The 26,159-nt window shown below is 46.2% G+C and overlaps 1 protein-coding gene across 2 annotated transcripts; it reads left to right on the forward strand.

Annotated features, from left to right (window-relative positions):
- On the forward strand, positions 1-25,947 carry LOC138649388 (cathepsin D-like). Of its 2 annotated transcripts, none has more exons than XM_069739751.1 (9): positions 1-161; positions 13,535-13,685; positions 20,047-20,170; positions 20,543-20,661; positions 22,537-22,736; positions 23,746-23,868; positions 24,292-24,436; positions 24,544-24,642; positions 24,720-25,947. In XM_069739751.1, exons 1-9 carry the CDS (start codon positions 88-90, stop codon positions 24,879-24,881), a joined length of 1,197 nt encoding a protein of 398 aa, XP_069595852.1. In that variant the 5' UTR covers positions 1-87; the 3' UTR covers positions 24,882-25,947. The 2 variants fall into 2 exon arrangements, with proteins under 2 accessions (XP_069595852.1, XP_069595853.1); XM_069739752.1 differs by lacking the exon at positions 1-161 and adding an exon at positions 12,526-12,566.
- The last annotated feature ends 212 nt before the right edge of the window (positions 25,948-26,159 follow it).

Below are 26,159 nucleotides of genomic sequence, written 5' to 3' on the forward strand. Positions count from 1 at the left end.
TCACGTGGTAAAAGAGGGCGGGGAGTGATCGCCGGCAGCTGACCTCTTGTGATCGGTGCGCAGTAGTTGAGGATAATCGCTGCTGTCATGGAGTCGCTGCTCGTATGGTCGCTGCTGCTGCTGTGCGCTCTGGCGGGACAGCCCGGGTCTGCGCTCGTCAGGTGAGAAGGGTAATCAGTGTGTATAGCCGCCGAGCGACTACACCTCCCAGCATGCCACCAACAGGCGTCAAGCTGGGGGTTGTAGTGACGTGTGCGGTGCTGCCCCCTGCAGGTCACACAGTTACCTGAGGGCTTTGTGACTACCTCATCCCCGTCCATGAGGCAGAGGGGGATTTGCGTGGTCGCTGGTGGGTGTGAGCTGGATGAGGGGCCCTGTAGCGCCCCCTGCCTGTCACTGCAGCTCATCAACACACTTGTTTCCTATAGTTGTTACAGACCTGTAAGGCTACGTTCACATTAGCGTTGTGCGGCGCATGCAAAAGCGCATGCACAACGCAGCTTTTTATGACGCATGCGTTCATTTTTGCATGACTTTTGGCGCAGAAAAAACTGCATCATGCAGCATCCTCTGCGCCCTGACAGTTGCTCCAAAATGACGCATGCGTCACAAAACGCAAGACAACTCATGTCCATGCGCCCCCCCCCATGTTAAATATAGGGGCGCATGACGCATGCGTCGCCGCGGCTGCACCCGACGCTGCCCCGCACAATGCTACTGTGAAAGTAGCCTAACTCTCCATCTCCGCACACAAGACGACACGGTGATCTCAGTGCTGATTCCCTGATGTCAGAAGAATTCTCATCTCTGATGGAAAACTGCCTGTAAAGATTTACTGGGCGTGTGGTGAATCCTGGCAGTGCACCATCCACACAGCACCCAGACATCTGGACAACGGTAACCTGAGGGGGGTGCCATCCGCACAGCACCCAGATATCACAGTGTGACCGTGGGTAACCTGGGGGGGCGCCATCCGCACAGCACCCAGATATCAGTGTGACCGTGAGTAACCTGAGGGGGGAACCAACCACACAGCACCCAGACACACAATGTGACCGTGGGTAACCTGAGGGGGGGACCAACCATACAGCACCCAGACACACAATGTGACCGTGGGTAACCTGAGGGGGGCGCCATCCGCACAGCACCCAGACATCACAGTGTGACCGTGGGTAACCTGAGGGGGGGACCAACCACACAGCACCCAGACACACAATGTGACCGTGGGTAACCTGGGGGGGCGCCATCCGCACAGCACCCAGACATCACAGTGTGACCGTGGGTAACCTGGGGGGGCGCCATCCGCACAGCACCCAGATATCAGTGTGACCGTGGGTAACCTGAGGGGGGGACCAACCACACAGCACCCAGACACACAATGTGACCGTGGGTAACCTGGGGGGGCGCCATCCGCACAGCACCCAGACATCACAGTGTGACCGTGGGTAACCTGGGGGGGCGCCATCCGCACAGCACCCAGATATCAGTGTGACCGTGGGTAACCTGAGGGGGGGACCAACCACACAGCACCCAGACACACAATGTGACCGTGGGTAACCTGAGGGGGGCGCCATCCGCACAGCACCCAGACATCACAGTGTGACCGTGGGTAACCTGAGGGGGGGACCAACCATACAGCACCCAGACATCACATTGTGACCGTGGGTAACCTGAGGGGGGGACCAACCACACAGCACCCAGACACACAATGTGACCGTGGGTAACCTGGGGGGGCGCCATCCGCACAGCACCCAGATATCAGTGTGACCGTGGGTAACCTGAGGGGGGGACCAACCACACAGCACCCAGACACACAATGTGACCGTGGGTAACCTGAGGGGGGCGCCATCCGCACAGCACCCAGACATCACATTGTGACCGTGGGTAACCTGAGGGTGGTGCAGTCTGGGTGGTGAACATTGAGAGAAGCATCAGGGCTGCACAGCTGGCACTAGGGAGGAATCCTGACAGTGTGCACAGTCACAGCGAGCGGCCTGCATAGATGGACCTCACGCCGGACACCCCTTTATCTGTATGGAGATTCGGTGGTGAATGTCGTCTCTATCTTTGAGCCTCTCCTGCTGCATAAGGCTGTGTGCACACGTTGCGTTTTTTTCGCTATAAAAACTCATACATTATGCATCCCATCATTTAGGATGCATTCCGTAATTTTTGTGCACATGATGCGTTTTTTCCGCTTTTTATTGCATTGGGAAGCTCTGGAAAAAACGCATCAAACGCATGTGAATTTCTTGCAGAAAATCTCCGGTTTTGCTCAGGAAATTTCTGCAAGAAATCTTGAACGTGTGCCTTAACGCGTATATATATATATATATATATATATATTTCACAGCAGCACATGTATATGAATCGGCCATGTGAAAACACAAACAAATATGCATTTCTCAAAAATATTTTTTCAAAAAGGTTTTTTTTCAGAAAACTTACAGTTAAAGATGAAATGGAGATTCTTAGCGCATAAATTGGCCAATTCATGTATGTCCATCAACCACGGCAAGGTGATCTCCCCCTGATGGGTCCTACTCTACCATAGATGCCACTCTTGGGCCACCAGCCTACAACTCTGGACAAAACATGTCACTCTGGGCTAAGCCTACAATTTATGGGCAGGTAGAGTTGATTATCGCCACCTGCAAGGTCAATGGGAGGAGTGCAAGATCAGTCTGGATGCAGCCACATCCATACAAATAGAGGAAAAAAAAAAAAAACAATCAGCACTCCCAATGTGAAAAATATTTTTGAGAAATGTATATTTGTTTGTGTTTTCACATGGCCAATTCATATACATGTGCTGCTGTGATTTTTTTTCTCTCTGTATGTTGCAGTTTGCAGCTTGCACGTGTTCACATTGGGAGTGCTGATTGTTTTTTATATATATATATATTATAACGCTGGGAGCGTCACTCTGTCCGAAGCCTTTATGGACTGCGCAAGCGCCGGCGTAGTCTGGGCCTCACAGTGACGCTCCCAGGAGATCGCGGTATGCGTAAACACTGAACGCACACCGCGATCTCCACCGGATAGGAGGGACCGCCAGGAGGGTGAGTATATTCACCTGTCCCCCGTTCCAGCGCTGCGTGCGGCTCCGTCTCCCGGGTCCTCTGCTGTGACGTTCACAGTTCAGAGGGCGCCGCCCTCTGACTGAACAGTCACAGCCAGATGAGCCAGAAGATGGCGGCGCGCAGCGCTGGAACGGGACAGACAGGTGAGTATAGCAAGTGTCGGGGGCCTGAGCTAGCGGTGATACCGGCACCTGACCCCCACAGCGCGCCGGTGTCCCCGCCTGCTCAGGCCCCCCAGCACTCGGCGCCCAGCGATGATAGGTGAGTATGGTATTTTTTTTTATATATATATATAATAAACAGCAGCGTATGGGGCATCTTATGGGGGGCATATAATACAATGGTGGTGCAGGATGGGAGCAGCACATGACAGAACGGGGGCGCAGGATGGCAGCAGCACATGACAGAACGGGCGCAGGATGGGAGCAGCACATGACAGAACGGGCGCAGGATGGAGACCATATACCAATATAGATGCTAGCCACCCGGGCATAGAACGGGTTCAATAGTATATATATATATATATATATATATATATATATATATATATATATATATATATATATATATATATATATATATATATATATATATATATATATATATATATATATATATATATATATATATATATATATATTTATTTTATTTTTCTTAATCCCAGAGAACCTTTTTTAAAGGGATCCTGTCATCAGAGAATTGGACCCCTAACTAAATGCATGGTTTTTAAAGCCCCCTTAATGCGCAGGCTCAGCGTCATCTCAGCAGACGGGGCAGTGCACACGCGGATTGCTACAAGCCCCGGCCTCAGCCCCCTCTGAGAGGACTGATTCTGTGCATCACCTGGGGTCTGCTCATCAGATGGGGGGCCGTGCATGCGCCACCCTCTTGCTAGAAACCTCTGTGCACTGCCCCTTCTGAGGAGACGACTTTGGGCAATGAGTCGATGCTTCAGACTGAGGAAAGTGATGTCAGTCAAAGACTGGAGGCCAAAAGCAGGCGGCGAAATAAGGAAACCGGCATCGGAGCTGGAAGCGCACTGTCCGCCCCTGCACTTGGGATTAAAGCTTCAGAGATGGATTGTTTTCAGCAATTTCCAAACTAAATACTACAAGAAAAATCACCAGGTCTTTGCTACCAGAGAACAGCATAATGAAGAGGCAGAGATCCTGATTCCAGCAACATATCACTTACTGGGCTGCTTACTGCAGTTTTGGTTAAATCTCTATTTTATCTGCTGCAGTTCTCTGAATTTTGAGCACTGTGTAACCCCACATACCTCTGATTGGCAGATTTCTGTGTATGCACTGTGCATAGGCAGAAAGTTGCCAATCAGTGGTGGGGGCGGGGTTGTACAGATCTCTTGATTGTAGAGGACTACCTGTCAGCAGGTTTACTAGTCCTCTAATGATCTCCTGCTGATAAATCTTTATCAAAACTACAGCAAGCAGCCCAGTAAGTGACACATTACTGGAATCAGGGTCTCTGTCTCTACATTTACTGTTCTCAGATTAGGTGGCAAAACCCTGGTGAGTATGAAGGGCCTTTATAAACATGTTCCGCTCTCCTGGTGATAGGTTCTCTTTAAGGATACGTTTTCTAGCACATAAGCTGAATGTGTAACCCATCCTACAGCTGCCGGTGTAATGCAGGGACTTGCCTGGTCCTGCGGTGGCGCTATAATCACCACGCTGATCGGTCACTGAATGTTGATTTATTTCGTTACCAGAGTATTTTGGACTTTTTTGGTATAATCTATATTATTTCTCTGATCGCCCATGACTGCACCACGGAGATAGGGGATCCGCCCACCAAGGACAGGAAACCTACGGATAAAAAGGCGGTACCACTCTCCTGCATCAGTTGGTTTCCTGTCCTTGATGGGAGACCTACGGACTTACCAGTTCGACGTTGGAATTCCGGGGCCAACCAGTCCGACTCAGGCAGCTGGGGTCCCTCTGCCTCAGCTGGGGTGGTGACCCGAAGCACCACCGCTGGGGGCTAGTGGGCCTCTAGGGTGAGTGGGTGAGGTGACAAGGAGTTCGCGGTCACCTCCCCAGGTAAGATGCAGCAGCGGCAACATCCAGGGGGGTCCCTCTGTGGTTGCGGGAGGTGCGGCGCGGCCCTCCCCTAGCACGCGTCAGCCTGCACACTGCACTGCCATCGGGCATGCAGAGCCGCGCGGTAGGGTCTGCATAGGACCGGGGATGCCGGTCAGCAGCGCCATATCTGCACTCTGGGCGGCCATCTTGAGTGCCGGCGCATGCCTGGAGTTAAGCTGGTCTCGCGAGACGCTGGAACCCGACTGCGCAGGCGTCGGCGTTCGGCGCTCCTCGCCGTTGTCTGGACGCCGCTGCGCAGGCGACGCCGATCTGACGCTTGTGCGTTCCAAAGGCGCCGCAGAAGCGTCTGTGCAGGCGCCAGCGTTCAACGCTCCTCGCTGTCGGCTGAGCGCTACTGCGCAAGCGCCGGTGTTCAACGCTCCTCGCCGTCGGTTGAGCGCTACTGCGCAGGCGCCGAGAAAAAAAAAAAAAGCGGCGGGAGCTTTAAAAGGGAGAATCTACTTCCTCCCAGTGGCTCTGCAGTATATCGGCAAGAGCCTTAGGAGCTACTAGTTGTCGCAGCAGCAGCGCAGCACGCGTTATTGGCAGTGACAGCAGACCAGCAGCAGTATGAGCGACCCGGCATCTCCCTTGCCTGAATCACCTCCACCTATAGCATCGCCGCAGCAGCAGCAAAAGAGGCGACAGCAGAAAGGTCACCAGGACACCAGCAAAGAACGCCAAAGGTCTCAACACAGCAAGGAGTCCAGCACGGCGTCGGGGGGGAAAAAGCCAGAGGCAGAGAATCCCCAACCGGTATTTATGGGTCCTGGAGGTGGTAAGTTGATCTTCGTGAAAGTTAGAGACAGTAAGATTATTATTTGTCTTTTTTTAGGGGAGGAAAAGCGTAGGTAAAACAAAGCACAAAATCTGTGCCATCTGTAAAGAGGATCTAATAACTAGAGCGGGGGCACCACATAGGAAACGGGGATCCAACCTGGTCTATACTATACTAAGCCATGAAAAAACAACACAAGAAATAGACCATAAAAGGGGATCACCCAAGGCAATGGATTAAATATGAAAATTACAAATTTTATTAGAATAACACTCATGGACATAGGAAACAACCACATGGAGCACACAATTAAAAGCATTTAAAATTGGTCACACATAGGACCTAGAAACATGAACAAATGGCCCATAATAGAACCCTCCTCCTAGATGCGATCCCTCCCCAAACACACTGTAATGGCTAATAATAATATATAGTACAGTGTAAGATGTCTGCATGAACAGCACTATTGGAATATAGGGTAAAGCAACACAACCTAAGAAGTATAGTTGTGACCATGATATATAATGCACCAGTCTGAATACCTCACACCAGCAGGATTACCTATGTAACACAAATAAGCAGATATGCAAAAAAAAAAATAAATAACCTTTTTGCAATAACATAAGACATAGACAAAAGCTTAATAAAGCATACACAGTGAATCAGATTGATCTCAGACCACACATATAGCATGTAGGTCTACTCCATTAAGGTATAGAGTTGTATATAATGCAACGTTAGTTGTGTAGCGCTTCCACTGGTCTAGTCTAACGTGGTATATAACCTGTGCCATTAAGTTGCAAAAGCTCCCATAGTAAGGGAAATAAAAAGATCTGCTGAGGAGTGAGGATTCAGATCACCAATAACAAGAAACCAGTATGCAAACCCAGGGGACCCCTGACGAAGCCACTGGTGTGGCGACACGCGTAGGGTCTCTGCTCCTCCTGTTGATACCCCCCTTGGCTATGTACAGAGCTTGAACAGCTCCTGGGTTTGCATACTGGTTTCTTGTTATTGGTGATCTGAATCCTCACTCCTCAGCAGATCTTTTTATTTCCCTTACTATGGGAGCTTTTGCAACTTAATGGCACAGGTTATATACCACGTTAGACTAGACCAGTGGAAGCGCTACACAACTAACGTTGCATTATATACAACTCTATACCTTAATGGAGTAGACCTACATGCTATATGTGTGGTCTGGGATCAATCTGATTCACTGTGTATGCTTTATTAAGCTTTTGTCTATGTCTTATGTTATTGCAAAAAGGTTATTTTTTTTTTTTTTTTTTTTGCATATCTGCTTATTTGTGTTACATAGGTAATCCTGCTGGTGTGAGGTATTCAGACTGGTGCATTATATATCATGGTCACAACTATACTTCTTAGGTTGTGTTGCTTTACCCTATATTCCAATAGTGCTGTTCATGCAGACATCTTACACTGTACTATATATTATTATTAGCCATTACAGTGTGTTTGGGGAGGGATCGCATCTAGGAGGAGGGTTCTATTATGGGCCATTTGTTCATGTTTCTAGGTCCTATGTGTGACCAATTTTAAATGCTTTTAATTGTGTGCTCCATGTGGTTGTTTCCTATGTCCATGAGTGTTATTCTAATAAAATTTGTAATTTTCATATTTAATCCATTGCCTTGGGTGATCCCCTTTTATGGTCTATTTCTTGTGTTGTTTTTTCACTGTAAAGAGGATCTTCCACCCGCATGGGAGAAGCAGCTATGTAATTCCTGCATACAGCAGACTGTATCCGAAAGCCTGCCCGGGTTTGCAGCAGATCTTAAAAACCTGATTAAAGAACAGGTGGAAGACACCTTTAGATCCCTTAAAAGGGGGAAAAAAACGGAGAAGGACCAGGCACAGGTCCCCGTCCCCAGTCTCTAAATCGGACAGCAATAGTGCAAGTTCAGTATCCTCCGACTCCTCCTCCTCCTCATCTTCATCATCCACTTCTTCCTCAGGAGGTCACAATTGTTTCCCGCTAGAGGACACCGATGGCCTCCTAAAGGCAGTGAGGAGTACTATGGGATTAGTAGACTCCCACCCTAAAAAGTCAGCACAAGACATCATGTTTGGGGGCTTAGAACAAAAAAAGAGAAGAGCTTTCCCGCTTAATGAAGCAATTGCAGCGTTAATTAAGAAGGAATGGAAAAAACCCATGAAAAAGACTCTCCTAACTCCAAAGAGGAAATACCCCTTCGAGGATGAATCCTGCTCCTTTTGGGAAAAAGCCCCCAAATTAGATGTAGCAATAGCTAAAGCATCAAAGAAATTCGCTCTCCCGTTTGAGGACATGGGGGTCCTAAAAGACCCTATGGACAAGAAGGCGGACGCCTTCCTCAAGGGCTCTTGGGAGTCAGCGGGAGGAGGCCTGAAACCGGCAGTGGCAGCAGCTTGCACATCCCGCTCCCTAATCTGGTTAAATCAACTAGAGGGTCAATTAAAGGGGAAAACTTCCTGAGACTCGATGCTGAAGACATTACCTGTAATAAGGGGAGCGGCGGCTTTTCTGGCTGACGCCTCGGCAGACTCTATCAGACTAGCTGCCAGGTCAGCAGTGTTTGCCAATGCGGCCAGGCGTGCCCTCTGGCTTAAGAATTGGCCTGGCGATCTGCAAACAAAAACAAAACTGTGTACTATCCCCTGCGAAGGATAGTTTTTGTTCGGTTCCACATTAGACGACATCTTGGAAAAAGCGGGGGACAAGAAAAAGTCCTTTCCCTCTCTAGGTCTCCCCTCTTACCGGAAGCCCTTTCGGAACAAGAGGTTTTTCCGCAAGAACCCTGGGAGAGGCCAGGGAAAGTGGGAGGATAAGAGGAACAAAAACAAGGGGTTCATCTTTAACAAAAACCCCAGCGATAACAAGAAACCTTCTCAATGAAGGTTCGCCCCAGGTGGGAGGGAGATTATCTCTCTTTCTCCCAGCCTGGAAAAAGATCACCTCCAGTCAATGGATTCTGAATATTATAGAATCAGGTCTGAGGCTGACATTCAAAAGACGCCCCCGTCCCTCTTTTACGATGACATCTATAAGATCTTCGGCAGAAGAACAGCTGGCACTGGAAAACGAGGTCATCGGGTTAGTAAAAAAGGGAGTACTCCTGGAGGTTCCCCCTCAAGAAAGAGGGCAAGGGTTCTATTCCCCTCTATTCCTGAGGAAGAAACCAGACTGTTCCTTCAGGACCATTATAAATCTAAAAAAACTAAACGATTACCTGGAAGTTCAAGCATTCAAGATGGAAACGATAAAATCATCTATCAAGATGTTGTTTCCCCAATGCTTCATGGTGGTCCTGGACCTAAAGGACGCATATTATCACGTCCCAATACACAAGGATCACCAGAGATTCCTCAGGATGGCAGTTCACATCAGGGGAGTCATAAATCACTTCCAATTTTCAGCTCTACCATTTGGTCTTGCCATAGCCCCGAGGGTTTTCACAAAGCTGATAGCAGAGGTGATGGCTCACCTCAGGGAAGAAAATACCCTAATCGTTCCATATCTGGACGATTTCTTGGTGATAGGCTCCTCCCCGCAACATTGCGAGGATCAACTGGCAATAGTGATACATTCCTTAAAGAATCTGGGTTGGCTAATAAACATAGAAAAATCCAGACTAATGCCTTCTCAGGTCCAGGAGTACTTGGGTCTCAGTCTAGACTCAGTCTAGATGGAATGTCGGCTCCCGGAGAACAAGATGCAAAAACTAAAAAGTTTAGTATCAAGAACCCAATCTCTCCCCTCCATAACACTCCGTCAGGCCATGTCCCTCTTAGGCTCTATGACCTCTTGCATCCCCGCAGTCCAGTGGGCCCAATTACATTCAAGAGATCTTCAATGGCAGATATTGTCGGAGCAAATCCATCTAGGAGGGCATTTAGACGGGCAGTTAATTCTATCTCCTCGCACCAATCACTCTCTGACATGGTGGAAATCGCAGGAAAATCTTTCCCAGGGAGTCCCATGGGTAATTCAGATCTCGAAAGTCCTGACTACGGACGCAAGCCCTTCAGGGTGGGGGGCTCATCTGGGCGACCTTGTAACCCAGGACATTTGGTCTCCATCTACAGTAAACAAATCCTCCAACATGAAGGAGCTCCTTGCAGTAAAATATGCCCTTCAGGAATTCTTGGGGGTCCTTCACTCTCACCATGTAAGAGTAATGTCGGACAATCGGGTGGTAGTATCTTACCTAAATCACCAGGGGGGTACCCGTTCCAAAAATCTAATGGAAGTGACTAGGGTTGAGCGAAACGGATAGTTCATTTTCAAAAGTCGCCGACTTTTGGCAAAGTCGGGTTTCATGAAACCCGACCCGATCCCTGTGTGGGGTCGGCCATGCGGTACGCGACTTTCGCGCCAAAGTCGCGTTTCGTATGACGCGCTTGGTGCCATTTTTTTCAGCCAATGAAGGGGCGTGGGCAGAGTGATGACATAGGTCTTAGGGGCGTGGACGCCTATCACCATGTTGTCGCTTGTGCGCTGTAGCGATTTGCACTGTGTAACACCAGCTTTTCAGTTCAGGGACAGACGGGGAGAGAGGGAGAGATCCATCCTCGACTTTTCGCCATAATCGGCCGATTTCACTCGACTCGACTTTTGAGATAGTCGGGTTTCGCGAAACCCGGCTCGACCCTAAAAAAGTCAAGGTCGCTCAACCCTAGAAGTGACCAAATCAATCCTGCAAATAGCCGAGAGCAACCTCTTATTCCTAACAAGCCTACACATAAGGGGAGTAGACAACTACAAAGCAGACTTCCTCAGCCGGTCCAGCCTAAAACAGGGGGAATGGGAACTAAATCAGGTGATATTCACCCAGATCACAGAAAGATGGGGTGTTCCCAAAATAGATCTCTTTGCGAGTCATCTAAACAAAAAGGTAACCTCCTTCTGCTCCCTATCTCCCCTGGGGAACCCAGTAGCTGTGGACGCTTTCCTGATATCTTGGGGTCACCATCTGGTCTATGCCTTCCCTCCTATTATTCTGATTCCAGCAGTGCTGAGGAAGATTCGGGAGGACGGGGCGCTGGTCATCTTAATTGCCTCGTTCTGGCCGAAGAGACCTTGGTTCTCATGGATGAGGAAGATGTCAATATCCGACCCTTGGGTGTTGCCAGACCGCCAGGATCTATTGTCGCAGGGGCCAGTCTGTCACCCTCGAGTCAAGAACTTGCACTTGACAGCTTGGCTTTTGAAAGGAAATTATTAGAAAGCAGGGGGTTCTCTCCAGGGTTAATCTCAACTCTGTTACAAAGTAGGAAGCCGGTTACAACAAAGCAATACGGCAAAGTATGGAAAAAATTTCTGTCTTCAGGTGAGAAAATAGGGAAAGAAATTCCCCTTGCTTCCATACTAGAATTCCTACAAAATGGGTTGGAGATGGGTTTAGCCACTAGCACCCTAAATGTTCATGTGGCGGCATTGGGAGCTCTATTTAACTTTGACTTGGCTTCAAATAGGTGGGTCTCTAGATTCATCAGGGCGGCAGGAAGATCAAGGCCTCTTCCAGTAAAAGTTGTTCCTCAATGGGACTTAAACTTGGTCCTTAAAGCCCTGACTAGTTCGCCATTCGAACCATTACACGAATCTACAATAAAAAACCTATCTCTCAAAACAGCTTTATTAGTCGCCCTTACTTCTGCCCGTAGGGTTAGCGATTTACAGGCTCTCTCAATTAACCCACCTTACACAGAATTTCTAGAGGATAGGGTCATTTTAAAAACAGACCCAGCATATCTCCCGAAAGTGGCTTCAAAATTTCACAGGTCTCAAGAGAGATCTCTCCCCTCCTTCTGTCCCAATCCTAAAAATGAGGAACAAACACTACAAACACTAGATGTAAGAAGATGTCTCTTACATTACCTAGAAGTCACTAGAGAGAGTAGGGAGGATTCCTCTCTGTTTGTGTGTTTTCAGGGTCCCCGGAAGGGGAAAAAAGCATCTAAAGCCACCATAGCAAGATGGATCACGGACGCCATTAGTCTCTCATACTCGGCAAGGGGGATGTCCATTCCCGGGGAGGTTAAGGCTCACTCAACAAGGGCAGTAGCGACTTCCTGGGCGGAGAAGGCTGGAGCTTCCATTGACCAGATATGTAGAGCTGCTAACTGGTCCTCACCATCCACATTCTATAGGCACTATAGATTGGACCTAATCTCCTCTTCAGACCTTACTTTTGGTAAAAGGGTTCTGGAGGTGGTGGTCCCTCCCTGAATGTACTATCTATGCAATTCTCTCCGTGGTGCCGTCATGGGCGATCAGAGAAAAATATAGTTCTTACTGATAACTGTATTTCTCTGAGCCCATGACGGCACCCGTACATTCCCTCCCTTCACTTGTGGGTGCACACATTAAAATAGTGCCATAGTCTATTTATAGTCTATTCATAGTTTAAAGTCACGCGGTATCTTATTATGCTAAACAGTTAAAATTTACAAATATCTTAGTAGTCTCCCATCGTTCTCTATGTAAACAACTGATGCAGGAGAGTGGTACCGCCTTTTTATCCGTAGGTTTCCTGTCCTTGGTGGGCGGATCCCCTCTCTCCGTGGTGCCGTCATGGGCTCAGAGAAATACCGTTATCGGTAAGAACTATATTTTTTGGCCTCTTGCCTTCTGGATGGGTTTATATGACCAGAGTCCTGAATTGGAAACGGTGCTTGTAACTAAGCTTTTCCTGATAGGATGTAGTCGTATGGGTGTAAAGATGCTCTCCGCTTTTAATGATGGAATTCTATTCTCTTAAGGCTGAGAAAATAGGATAACGTCCAGAATGTATCTGTGGCATAAGTGATGCGGAGCCCCATGCTTATCAGCGCGCGTCGGGGTGGTGTGTTAATATTTAGAATGGAAGGATAAGTTGTGCATGCTGCGTTTTCTTCCTCTAAGAACTGATCCAGAATAATCTGTGTGGACCCTCCCCTGTCTGCACCAGGTATGTAGCGGACATTTCCAGATAAGTGTGACCGCCGCCTTACCTGTGGGGGGCTATAGGAGGAATGTCGAGTGCAGGAACGTGGCAGATAAGGAATGTTTGGTATGTCCGTACAGCACTGAACAAACATGACACTGTGCAGCTGTCAGCATGCTGAGACTTCTAGTTCTTCCGGACCTGGTGCTGCAGCCTCTCTGGGTGTGTTCACAGGCTGTCTGATGGTATAATTTAGTAATGGCTGTTAGTTCCCTGGTGGAAGAACGAGTCTGTGTGCTGCTGCGTAGTATAGCGGTAATAATGGCCCCTTTACTGTACTTAACCTTCGGCCTCTTTGACCTTCATGATACCCTGCTGGGCTCCGCTTTGTGTTTGGGGCTCCCCTGGATTGCTTTTATGTACAGATATTTTGGCTTTTTGTGCTCCATTTTATAATAAGTTGCAATAAACAGACCATTTTTGTCTTTGCAAATAATTTATAAACCGGGTGCGCCATTTTGGAGAATTTGGCAGAAAAAGGCAACTGATGCCACCAGACAATAGAGAAGTAACGTAATAAAAATGCAAATGATGGATCCGCGCTATTGTTTCTAATCTGTGTGTCTGAATCTTTCACTGCAGGATCCCTCTGAAGAAAATGCCGACGATCCGCCATACCATGGCGAGTGCTTACCCTGACCTGCAGCAATTGGTGGGAAGAAATGGCAAATATTATACCGGATTTCCTGCCGCTAAAGATCCCACCCCAGAGAAACTGCTGAACTACTTAGATGTAAGTGTGGGGTCCCCGCGCCTTTTTGCAGCACTCGCTAAGCAGTCTGTTACCTTTGCTCTGATGTTACAAGGCGTAAGACCAGAGGCAGCGGTGTATTGCTAGAAATGGTGCCAGTGACTGGTGACCAGATACACATATACTTTTGTTTTTATTTTTTAATTTTTTTTCGTCATATGGGCATAAAAAAAGAAAACGGTGAAAAGGTGTATAACTAAAATAACAAGCCTGTGTGCTAAAAAAAAATATATAAATATAATTCGGACAAATATTGGTATGTAGCATGCCAGCCATCAATGCAAAATAGGATAAACAAAATACGAAATTGATGTTTTTCAGAAAAAAAAGAATAAATACCGGTATTCCCCTTTTTTTTTTTTTTTTTTTTTTTTTTTTTTTTTTGTATTACTGCTACAACATTCAAGTGTATATTTGTGTGTGGTTTTCTTGGAGGCTGACGTACTCTGCACACCTTCTTGCTCACCTGATTATTATGATCCAATGTACTTCTACTGTAGATTACATTAGGACCTCTGATCATATCTTACCAGAAACATTCCTGCCGAGGCGCGCTTATCATATCGTTTGTATCCTGTTGGAACCGATTGACATATACTTTTATCAAAAGGCTTGTGCACAGTCCGTTAAAAAAAAAAAATTAGGAAATTGTGTCTTGTATACAAAACAATGTTTTGGTGTCATGGACTGACTGTGCAGGGACATGGTCTCTGATCATACCACCCCTCCTGGGCAGGGGAGGAAGCAAAAGAGGATACAGGCAGGACAGCATGGGATCGCAGATGGTTCTTTTTGTAATGTAAAACCTTTTTCTTTCTGTTTTTAAACAATGTTATACTTCAAAGAAAGAATCATCTGTGATCCCGTTCTGTCCTGTCTGTATCCCATGCTGTCCTGTCTGTATCCTCTCTTTTGCTTCCTCCTATGCTGTCCTGTCTGTATCCTCTCTTTTGCTTCCTCCTGTGCTGTCCTGTCTGTATCCTCTCTTTTGCTTCCTCCTATGCTGTCCTGTCTGTATCCTCTCTTTTGCTTCCTCCTATGCTGTCGTGTCTGTATCCTCTCTTTTGCTTCCTCCTGTGCTGTCCTGTCTGTATCCTCTTTTGCTTCCTCCTGTGCTGTCCTGTCTGTATCCTCTCTTTTGTGTTCTCCTCTGCCCAGGAGCTGTGAGATGATCAGACCATGTTCCTGCATGTTCAGACAGCCATTACACAGTACAGAGCAGGGACACATTTATAAGATTATCTCAGCACAGGACAGCTGATCTGACAGCAGCGGGTGGAAACACGATCCACCTGCCGCTGTTGGTATGTTAAATGCCTCTGTCAATCTCTTGACAGCGGCATTTAACTCGCACTTACCGGAAGCGCGTCACTAACCCCCGTGTCTGATGTTCATAGGATATCATTTCTGCTACACATAAGGCTGAAGCCGGATGATCGCTGCTTCAAGGGTAGGAGCACACAGTCAGTAAATGATGCGGGTTTGACGCTGCGTACATCCGCAGCGGCCAGTTGTTACAGCATAGTGGATGGGACTTCTAGAAATCCCATCTCCACTATGCGTGCACAAACGCTTCCAGCTTCCCTGCGGATACGGACATGCGGCGATTCTCTTCAGACCGCAGCATGTCTATTTATCTTGTGGAGATGCTCAGTCTCCACAAGATAAATATCACCTGTACAATGTATTGGGTGCAGTGATTCCTCACGGTTCAATGAATATATACAGAATCACCTGCGTTCAAAAGCTGGCAGCACTTTGGACGCAGGGGACATGTGCTGCCACCAAAGCACTGCCGATACTGACCATGTGCGCATACCCTACGTCTCCTAAGGACACTATTGAAGCAAGTAAAAGTATATAAGGTTTAAAAACATACATACATACATACATACATACATACATACATACATACATACATACATACATACATACATACAGGTCCTTCTAAAAAAAATTAGCATATAGTGTTAAATTTCATTATTTACCATAATGTAATGATTACAATTAAACTTTCATATATTATAGATTCATTATCCACCAACTGAAATTTGTCAGGTCTTTTATTGTTTTAATACTGATGATTTTGGCATACAACTCCTGATAACCCAAAAAACCTGTCTCAATAAATTAGCATATTTCACCCATCCAATCAAATAAAAGTGTTTTTTAATAACAAACAAAAAACCATCAAATAATAATGTTCAGTTATGCACTCAATACTTGGTCGGGAATCCTTTGGCAGAAATGACTGCTTCAATGCGGCGTGGCATGGAGGTAATCAGCCTGTGACACTGCTGAGATGTTATGGAGGCCCAGGATGCTTCAATAGCGGCCTTAAGCTCATCCAGAGTGTTGGGTCTTGCGTCTCTCAACTTTCTCTTCACAATATCCCACAGATTCTCTATGGAGTTCAGGTCAGGAGAGTTGGCAGGCCAATTGAGCACAGTAATACCATGGTCAGTAAACCATTTACCAGTGGTTTTGGCACTGTGAGCAGGTGCCAGGTCGTGCTGAAAAATGAAATCTTCATCTCCATAAAGCATTTCAGCCGATGGAAGCATGAAGTGCTCCAAAATCTCCTGATAGCTAGCTGCATTGACCCTGCCCTTGATGAAACACAGTGGACCAACACCAGCAGCTGACATGGCACCCCACACCATCACTGACTGTGGGTACTTGACACTGGACTTCAGGCATTTTGGCATTTCCTTCTCCCCAGTCTTCCTCCAGACTCTGGCACCTTGATTTCCGAATGACATGCAAAATTTGCTTTCATCAGAAAAAAGTACTTGGGACCACTTAGCAACAGTCCAGTGCTGCTTCTCTGTAGCCCAGGTCAGGCGCCTCTGCCGCTGTTTATGGTTCAAAAGTGGCTTTACCTGGGGAATGCGGCACCTGTAGCCCATTTCTGGCACACGCCTGTGCACGGTGGCTCTGGATGTTTCCACACCAGACTCAGTCCACTGCTTCCTCAGGTTCCCCAAGGTCTGGAATCGGTCCTTCTCCACAATCTTCCTCAGGGTCCGGTCTCCTCTTCTCGTTGTACAGCGTTTTCTGCCACATTGTTTCCTTCCAACAGACTTACCATTGAGGTGCCTTGATACAGCACTCTGGGAACAGCCTATTTGTTGAGAAATTTCTTTCTGGGTCTTACCCTCTTGCTTGAGGGTGTCAATGATGGCCTTCTTGACATCTGTCAGGTCGCTAGTCTTACCCATGATGGGGGTTTTGAGTAAAGGCCCCTTCACATTTAGCGACGCTGCAGCGATACCGACAACGATCCGGATCGCTGCAGCGTCGCTGTTTGGTCGCTGGAGAGCTGTCACACAGACCGCTCTCCAGCGACCAACGATGCCGGTAACCAGGGTAAACATCGGGTAACTAAGCGCAGGGCCGCGCTTAGTAACCCGATGTTTACCCTGGTTACCATGCTAAAAGTAAAAAAAAAAAAAACAGTACATACTTACCTACAGCTGTCTGTCCTCCAGCGCTGCGCTCTGCTTCTCTGCTCTCCTCCTGTACTGTCTGTGAGCCGGAAAGCAGAGCGGTGACGTCACCGCTCTGCTTTCCGGCTCACAGCCAGTACAGGAGGAGAGCAGAGCACAGCGCTGGAGGACAGACAGCGGTAGGTAAGTATCTAGTGTTTTTTTTTTTTTTACTTTTAGCATGGTAACCAGGGTAAACATCGGGTTACTAAGCGCGGCCCTGCGCTTAGTTACCCGATGTTTACCCTGGTTACCAGTGAAGACATCGCTGGATCGGTGTCACACACGCCGATCCAGCGATGTCTCCAGGGAGTCCAGCGACGAAATAAAGTTCTGGACTTTATTCAGCGACCAACGATCTCCCAGCAGGGGCCTGATCGTTGGTCGCTGTCACACATAACGATTTCATTAACGATATCGTTGCTACGTCACAAATAGCAACGATATCGTTAACAATATCGTTATGTGTGAAGGTACCTTTATGAACCAGGCAGGGAGTTTATAAAAGCCTCAGGTATCTTTTGCATGTGTTTAGAGTTAATTAGTTGATTCAGAAGATTAGGGTAATAGGTCGTTTAGAGAACCTTTTCTTGATATGCTAATTTATTGAGACAGGTTTTTTGGGTTATCAGGAGTTGTATGCCAAAATCATCAGTATTAAAACAATAAAAGACCTGACAAATTTCAGTTGGTGGATAATGAATCTATAATATATGAAAGTTTAATTGTAATCATTACATTATGGTAAATAATGAAATTTAACACTATATGCTAATTTTTTTAGAAGGACCTGTACATGCATACACCCCCTTTTGCCCCATTCAAAATAAAAATAAAGTACACACTTGTTATCGCCACATTCCAAATCAAAAATATAAAAAGAATTAATTCGGTAGGTAAGCGGTGTAACCAGAAAAATCAAAATCCAGAATTACGCTTTTTTTGGCCGCCTCAACATTGCAATAAAATTCACTAACAGGTGATCAAAGCATTGTATCTACCATAAAATAGTATCAATAAAAACATCAGCTCCGCTCACAAAAAAAAACAAATCACCCAGCCCTTGAAAAATGGAGCCGCTTAGGCTATGTGCACACGTTCAGGATTTCTTGCAGAAATTTCCTGAGCAAAACAGGACATTTTTTTTTTTTTTTTTTTTTTTTTTTTTTTTTGCGGATTTTTCCGGAGGTTCCCAATGCAATAATATAGTGGGAAATCTGCAAAAATTACGCAAAATTAATGGACATGCTTCGTTTTTTACCGCAATGCGTTTTTTTCATGGAAAAAAACGCATCATGTGCACACAAATTGAGGAATGCATTCTAAATGATGAGATGCATAATGTACCGTATGTGTTTTTTTTTTTTTTTTTTTTCACGTTTTTATACCAAAAAAAGGCGAAAAATCTGCAACGTATGCACACAGCCTAAGGGTATGTGTCCACGTTCAGGATTGCATCAGGATTTGGTCAGGATTTTATGTCAGTATTTGTAAGCCAAAACCAGGAGTGGAACAATTAGAGGAAAAGTATAATAGAAACTTATGCACCACTTCTGTATTTATCACCCACTCCTGGTTTTGGCTTACAAATACTGACAAAATCCTGATGCAATCCTGAACGTGGACACATACCCTAAGGCTGTGTTCACACGTTGCGTTTTTTTCGCGGTTTTTCCCGATAAAAACGCTATAAAACCGCAAAAAAACCACCTACAATAAGCATCCCATCATTTAGAATGAATTCCGCATGTTTTGTGCACATGATGCGTTTTTTTTCCGCAAAAAAAACGCATACCGCACAAAATCCGGACATGCTCTATCTTTTTGCTTTTTTTTTTTTTTGTGGATTTCCCACTCCAAAATGCATTGGGAAGTGTCCGGAAAAAAACGCGGCAAAACCGCGGCAAAAACGCATGCGGTTTTCTTGTGGATTTCATGCAGAAAATGTCCGGAATTCTCAGGAATTTTCTGCATGAATTCCTGAACGTGTGCACATAGCCTAAGGGTCACAGGAAATTTGTTTCTTTGTGTTAATTTTTTTTCTGTGATTTTGTCAGGGAACATTTTGTCTCTTTTGCATGCTGATTAAAGTTTAGTGCACAAAAAAAAAAAAGGTCTGGTTCAACTTAATCAGGTTTTGGCACCAACAACGCAGCACCCATTGCTTTCAATGGGTGAAAAGTGCTGAAACAAGAGACATGTTGCATTTTGCAAAAAACTGTCAGGCACAAAAAAAAACAAGGTGTGTGTGCGTGAGACTTATTAAATCTCAGACTTTGCTGGTGCTGTGAAAACGCAGATGAAGATTTGCATAAAAAAAAAAAGCTGCCAAAACGCAACATGTGAGCATGGCCTCAAAGCCAGCAATTTCAGCGGCCTGCACTGCTCGCCCACTAATCTGGTTGCAGCAGCTGGCAGAACAGTGAACAGATCAGCGGCTAGTTCCCTGTGCCCATTTCCTCTGTCGGGGCTTTCAGGTTGCTACATGTAACAATCGAGGCCACAAATGTTTCATCACCTCCAGGCTTTCCCCACAACCGTCCTCTATCTTTACCTCTTGCAAATATATCAGTGTCCCCTGATGAGTGTAACTATCTCCTAAATTCAACTTTAATTTACAATTTTTGTGGTTTATTTTGCATTGCGATGGTTGACATGCCAAAAAAAAACTGATGGGTGGATATTTGACCATGAATTCTGTAAACGTAGACGTCGTTGAACTTCTTGTGCGATCACTGCTGCAGTCACTTGTTTATAGGATGTGTGTGTTGTTTTTGTTTGTGTGTGTGTAGTGTTTTTTTTTTTGTTTTTTTTGTTTTTAGACTTAGATTTGTCTTCTCTTGCTTTCTTGTCAGGCCCAATATTATGGTGAGATTGGCATTGGAACCCCTCCACAATCCTTCATGGTGGTCTTTGACACTGGTTCCTCCAACCTCTGGGTGCCATCAGTCCACTGCTCTTTTACAGACATTGCCTGCTGTGAGTTTGCTGTTGTTTTAGGTTTTTAGACTATATCCTTTTAAGCCGAGACGCGAAACCTGTTTGTCTTTTGAAGAGCATAGAATGAATTCTACACTTACAAGTGAGTGCCGGCCTTCTTATGTTTAAGGCCTGGTTTCAATTTACAAAGGCTAGGGGGATTGTAGAGGGTTAAAAAAAAATAAAAAAATTCCTGGCTGTGCTTTTAAGTTGCATCTGACATTGCAGCTCATCTGTATTATAATCAGGCTGATTTGCAATACTGCACAAAGCTTCCAGACCAGGGGTTGTGGGTTATATGTGTACATTGTATTAGTACTATTAGATGGTTTGATCATTCATTCCGCTGCTCCTTCCTTCCTTTTTGCTTAGGGGTGCACCATAAGTACGATTCCTCCAAATCCACTACTTACGTTAAGAATGGTACAGAGTTCGCCATCCAATATGGCAGCGGCAGCCTGTCGGGATACATCAGCCAGGACACCGTGTCGGTAGGTTGTACCTGGGGCTTTGTGGGCAGTGTTGAGAAGTAGCCGGACAGGACAGAGTTTTAGAACCTTTGGACCTTGTCCTGTTGCTCTACTTCCTGGGACATTTCATGCCACAAAGCTTATATGATCTTAAGTAAAAGTGTGTGGGAATTTATTTTTTGACTAATACGGACCGAAGGTATTTCTCCTACGCCTCATTGGGGGACACAGGACCATGGTCGCGGAGAGCACAGTAAGGCTGCTACACAGCTTTCCAGAGAACGGCTAATTCCTCCCCGGGGACACAGGCTCAGGACCGTGGGTAAGCTGCTTCAAGAAAGCTTAACCCTTCCCTGCGTATACTGCCCGCTCTGTCTCCAAAGACACTATGTCTCAATCCAAGGAGACTAAAAAGGGTAACAAGAAGCGCACAGTATTTTTCACTGTATGTGCCACTTACAATGCGGCCCTGTCCCGAGCTCACACTAGTCCTTTGTGTGCGGATTGTGTCCCGGCCCCTGTGCAGCCGCCTCCCGCCGATACCGGCACCGACCCTGTGGAGCCTAGTCTCCTTGAGTGGGCAGCTTCTCTGTCACGATCCATGGATTTTCTAGTCAGGGCGGTTGATTCCCTCCGGGGCCCCCCTTCAGGTCAGTCCGCAGTGTATACGGGCGACGGTACAGATCCATCCACCAGCAGGGGGCGTACGCTATCTCCTCCTTCTCGGGGTTCCAGAAAACGGGCCCATGTTTCTTCCTCTGACCACGGGCCAGTTGGTTTTTCTGCGTCCCGGTCCCCTTCCTCAGACAACCTGGACGACTGAATATGAGTCCGACGATTCTTACGTCCAGGATTTCTCCCCCTCTCAAGAGACACTCGACTCTCTCATAGAGGCGGTTAACCAGACCCTGAAGGTGACCAAGGAATCCGTGGCTATGCCCGAACACGTGGTGTCGTTCAAAAAGACTAAACGTGTCCAAAAGTTTTTTTGTCACTCATCCTGAGTTCAAGGAAATTGTACAAAAACATAGAGATCGTCCCGATAAACGTTTCTTGGGTCAAAAGCCCATAGAGGCCAAATATCCTTTTTCTCAGGACCTAATCAAGGACTGGCTGCAGTCCCCCTCAGTCGACCCTGCTGTGTCACATCTCGCTTCCAAAACCATCCTGTCCCTGTCAGACGGCTCCTCTGTTAATCAATCTGGCGGTCAGAGGGGTTCTTATCTGGCTCGCTCCGTCTTCGAGACCACAGGAGCTTCCCTCCTTCCTTCCTTTGCTGCCTCTTGGGTGGCTAAGGCTATGGTCGCTTGGGCCGAGACGCTCTCCACGACCATGCAAGCTAGAGACTTACCTCCAGAAGCGGTCATCCTGGCTAACCAGATAGCCCAAGCTGGGGACTTCGTAGTCAATGCCTCGCTAGATGCAGCCAATTGCGCAGCACAGGCAGCCGCAAATGCAATCTCCATTAGAAGAGCCCTGTGGCTCAGGGATTGGCGAGCAGATTCGGCCTCCAAGCGTTCTTTGACATCTCTGCCCTACCAGTCTGGTCGATTTGTTTGGAGAAAAATTAGACCAAATGATCTCGGATGCCATCGGGGGAAAAAGTAAATTGTGCTTCTTGTTACCCTTTTTAGTCTCCTTGGATTGAGACAGTGTCTTTGGAGACAGAGCGGGCAGTATACGCAGGGAAGGGTTAAGCTTTCTTGAAGCATTTTACCCACGGTCCTGTGCCTGTGTCCCCGGGGAGGAATTAGCCGTTCTCTGGAAAGCTGTTTAGCAGCCTTGCTGTGCTCTCCGCGACCATGGTCCTGTGTCCCCCAATGATTGGATCGGAGAAAAAGATTTTACGGTGAGTACACAAAAATCTCCTTTTAGACATTTGCGTCTTTCTTTCAGATCGGAAGCCTTGCAATAAAAGGCCAGCTCTTTGCAGAAGCCATAAAGCAACCCGGTATTGTATTTGTGGCAGCAAAGTTTGATGGCATTTTGGGCATGGCCTATCCCCGAATCTCCGTAGATGGAGCACCTACTGTTTTTGATGACATCATGGATCAGAAGCTTGTAGATGATAAGGTCTTCTCCTTCTACTTGAACAGGTACAAATCTCCAGTAGCCAACTCCTCTCGTGATAAGACTGGCCCAAAACTTCACCTGAAATGCATCTTGTACCCTTTTTTTTGTTGTCATTGACTGTAAGAACATCATAGTACACTAGGGAATTGGGGTTCATAAAGTCTGACTTGGCCTCCAAAAGGTTTTAAAGGGAAGCTGGTGTGTAAAATAAAAACTTTATTAACCTTTGGTGTAAATCTGCAGGGTAATGGCCCTCTAAAGTCAAGTGGCCTCCACACTGAAAGCCCAACAGCAGGGGGGAAACTTTATTCCTCCTGAGCATCTCCAGTCATGGAGCTGTGGCTTCAGTCAATGCTTGGTACTTGGTGAGCAGCGGATGTATCCACACCTCGGCACAGACTGACAGCCGGCTCTGTACTGATTCACTGCTGTCGACTGTCAGTCAGTGCCTGATCATGAGTACAGCCACCGCTCACTATGTACTGAGCGGTGACTGAAGCTGCAACGCCATGACTGAAAGCTAGAGATGGCTGGGAGGAATAAAGTGCATTTCCTCCTGGCAGTGGGACTTTCAGTGCAGCTGCCACATGGCGTTGGAGCACTACTAACCTACAAATTAACCCCTTATCTGCTGGTTAATAGTGTTCTGAGACATGACTGGTTCCCTTTAAGTGAGCACTCTAGCTATTGGTCTTTAGCTCATTTCCAATCCAAAATAACATAGCACATCAGTAATGGTTAAACACGTGAGCAAAATCTAAACAATTCATTAGTTTTCAAGCACAAGCTTCTGAATCTTGCACACATCAAGACGTCTGGTTTCCACAGTATATTTTGCCTACAGAATATTCCAAGCTGAAAGTTTAAAAATTTTTTTTTTTTTTTTTTTTTTTTTTAAAAGCCGGCATACAATAGATTAGAATAGTTGATTTTCCTTCTCACAGGTAGATGTTACCTTGCATGCTGGGAATATGAATTGTGTTTCTTTTTATACTGTTTTTCTAATGGATTTTTCGACAATCCTTTCCTTAGGAACCCAGACTCTGAGCCTGGAGGAGAACTGTTACTTGGAGGCACTGACCCAACATATTTCACTGGAGACTTCAACTACTTGAACGTGACTCGTAAGGCTTATTGGCAGATCCGTATGGACCAGTAAGTAAAGTGGGAATAGTTTATATGATGGACTGAATTGTAAGAGCGTGTTGTCACTGGGTGCAGGCTTGGACTGGACCTTGGGGCAGCTGGTAAGTTCGCTGGTGGGCCCACCACCTTCCAGTCTGTACATACTCAGGCCATAAAACTGGCCTGTATACTGTAAAAGCATGCTGTGAGGATCCTGGGCACTGTCAGCAGTGGTCATGTGCGATCTACATACTCTCGACTGGATGCGAGTGGTGAACTGAGCGAGGCCGGAAACGTCTGGCTGGTGCATGTATATTGCACGTGACCGCCGACACTGGAGAATCCTCAGTGCTGCATGCGCAAAGTGAGGATTCACAAGTCTGCAGTTACACAGTGACTGCTGCAGACTTGTAGTTTAGACCAGAAACCAAGTAACGATCTCCTTCCCTGCAGACTGGGTGTTGGCGACCAGCTGGCCCTATGTAAAGGTGGCTGTGAAGCCATTGTGGATACGGGAACCTCGCTAATGATTGGTCCAGTGGAAGAGGTGACTGCGCTGCAGAAAGCTATTGGAGCCATTCCGCTGATCCATGGAGAGGTACGGCCTGACCGTGGAGGAGTAGACTGGATGCAGTGCTCATGTTAGTCCAGTGTGGGGGGCTTCTACACGGCAGCTCCTGCTGATACGCATTTTGTCTCTTGTAGTACATGGTGCTGTGTGATAAAATCCCATCAATGCCGGTAGTTACACTCAGACTGGGAGGCCTGGAGTACAGCCTGACGGCAGAGCAGTATGTGCTGAAGGTGAGGTTCTGAAGGTGCGCACTTGCATGTATAATACTAGTAGGTCATTGGCATCATCGTGCTTCGTTCTTCTTCAGGTGTCGCAGTTTGGCCGTACCATTTGCATAAGTGGCTTCATGGGCCTCGACATTCCTCCTCCGGCTGGACCACTGTGGATCATTGGAGATGTGTTCATTGGCCAATATTACACAGTCTTTGACCGAGCAAATGATCGTGTTGGGTTTGCAAAAGCCAAGTGATTTCATCAACTCCTCGGAGAGCCCTGGCCCACCTATACGTGCTTTGGGATTCTTAGAAAAAGCAATTCTTCAATGCCCTTGTGTTCCCTCTTACAGCTTGCCATGTCTTGCACTCCTCACCTCCTAGCGTATCCAGTGGCATTATCCAAAACATAGTCTGTACCTGTGGTCTGTCGCTCTACAAGCAGGGCGTTGTGTGCCAGACTAGATATCCAGAAAAGTCTAGATCTGTTACTGCCCCAGCTGGGAAAGAAGAAATTGCATCTTTAGATTTATTCTTCTGCAGATATATTCTTTTTTTTTTTTTGTTTTTGGCTAAGTTTCTTTTGGGGTATGTGCACACACGTTTATCACATGGGTCTGCTCCGTAACCTGCCCGAATAAGGGCTCATGTAATGTAAGGAATGGACATTAGAATCATGTTCTAACTTTTCAACTTCTCTTAACCACTTCACTTTTAACCACTTAATTTCTTTGAAAACATGACCTGATTATTCTACGGGCAGCTTCCTCTTGGAAGGCGTTCGCTAATTAATTTAAAGATACAAGCCTAAAGAAAAGATGTCTGTAGCAAGGCCACCGAGAAAATGACTGAGAAAGCTGGCGCCGTGTGGGGGTGGGTGTCGGAGGTGTTGATATTTCTAATCATTGGATACTGGTTGTGGCGTTTGCGTAAATTATCAGCAATTTCTTCTCTCTTTAGAATATTTATGGCAACTACAGGGTATTTTGACTCTCAAAAAAAAAAAATGCAACAACAAAAAATTCTCTATTCATTAAGTTTTATAGAAATACTTTTCTTTTTTTTTTTTGTCTTTGATTAAAACTTCCTAACAGAACTTTAGTTTTGTTACATGCATAATTATGTTCAGCTTAATGGAATTGTTTAATAATTTTGCAAAATAATAATAATTTTGTCTTTAATAAAATGTAACAAGCACTGAGTATCTTTAAGATGTAGCGCATTCAGAAAGAATTGTATAAAATGCTGTCAGTTATTGAATGCTTTACTCCAATTAGTATTTGTCTCTTGTGCATCTCAGGAATAAAATATTTCTTTTGTGTAGATTTATTTACTTATTTTAAATTCTTAAGTGTTCTTACCGCTTTATGACATTCTCGATAATTTCACATGTAGTAGCCATGTAGCGCAAGCAGGACAAGTTTATGTAATAAACTAGATGGTGGCCCGATTCTAATGCATCGGGTATTCTAGAATATGCATGTCCACATAGTATATTGCCCAGCCACGTAGTATACAGCACAGAGCCACGTACA

The sequence above is a fragment of the Ranitomeya imitator genome, chromosome 9 (assembly GCF_032444005.1).
Source record: "Ranitomeya imitator isolate aRanImi1 chromosome 9, aRanImi1.pri, whole genome shotgun sequence".
In the NCBI taxonomy this organism is placed as follows: Eukaryota; Metazoa; Chordata; class Amphibia; order Anura; family Dendrobatidae; genus Ranitomeya; species Ranitomeya imitator.

Coding starts and splice junctions, on each gene's coding strand:
- LOC138649388 (XM_069739751.1), top strand. CDS start 88: ATGGAGTCGCTGCTCGTATGGTCGCTGCTGCTGCTGTGCGCTCTGGCG. Junction 13,686..20,046: donor AACTGCTGAACTACTTAGAT/GTAAGTGTGGGG, acceptor CTTTCTTGTCAG/GCCCAATATTATGGTGAGAT. Junction 23,869..24,291: donor TGGCAGATCCGTATGGACCA/GTAAGTAAAGTG, acceptor CCTTCCCTGCAG/ACTGGGTGTTGGCGACCAGC.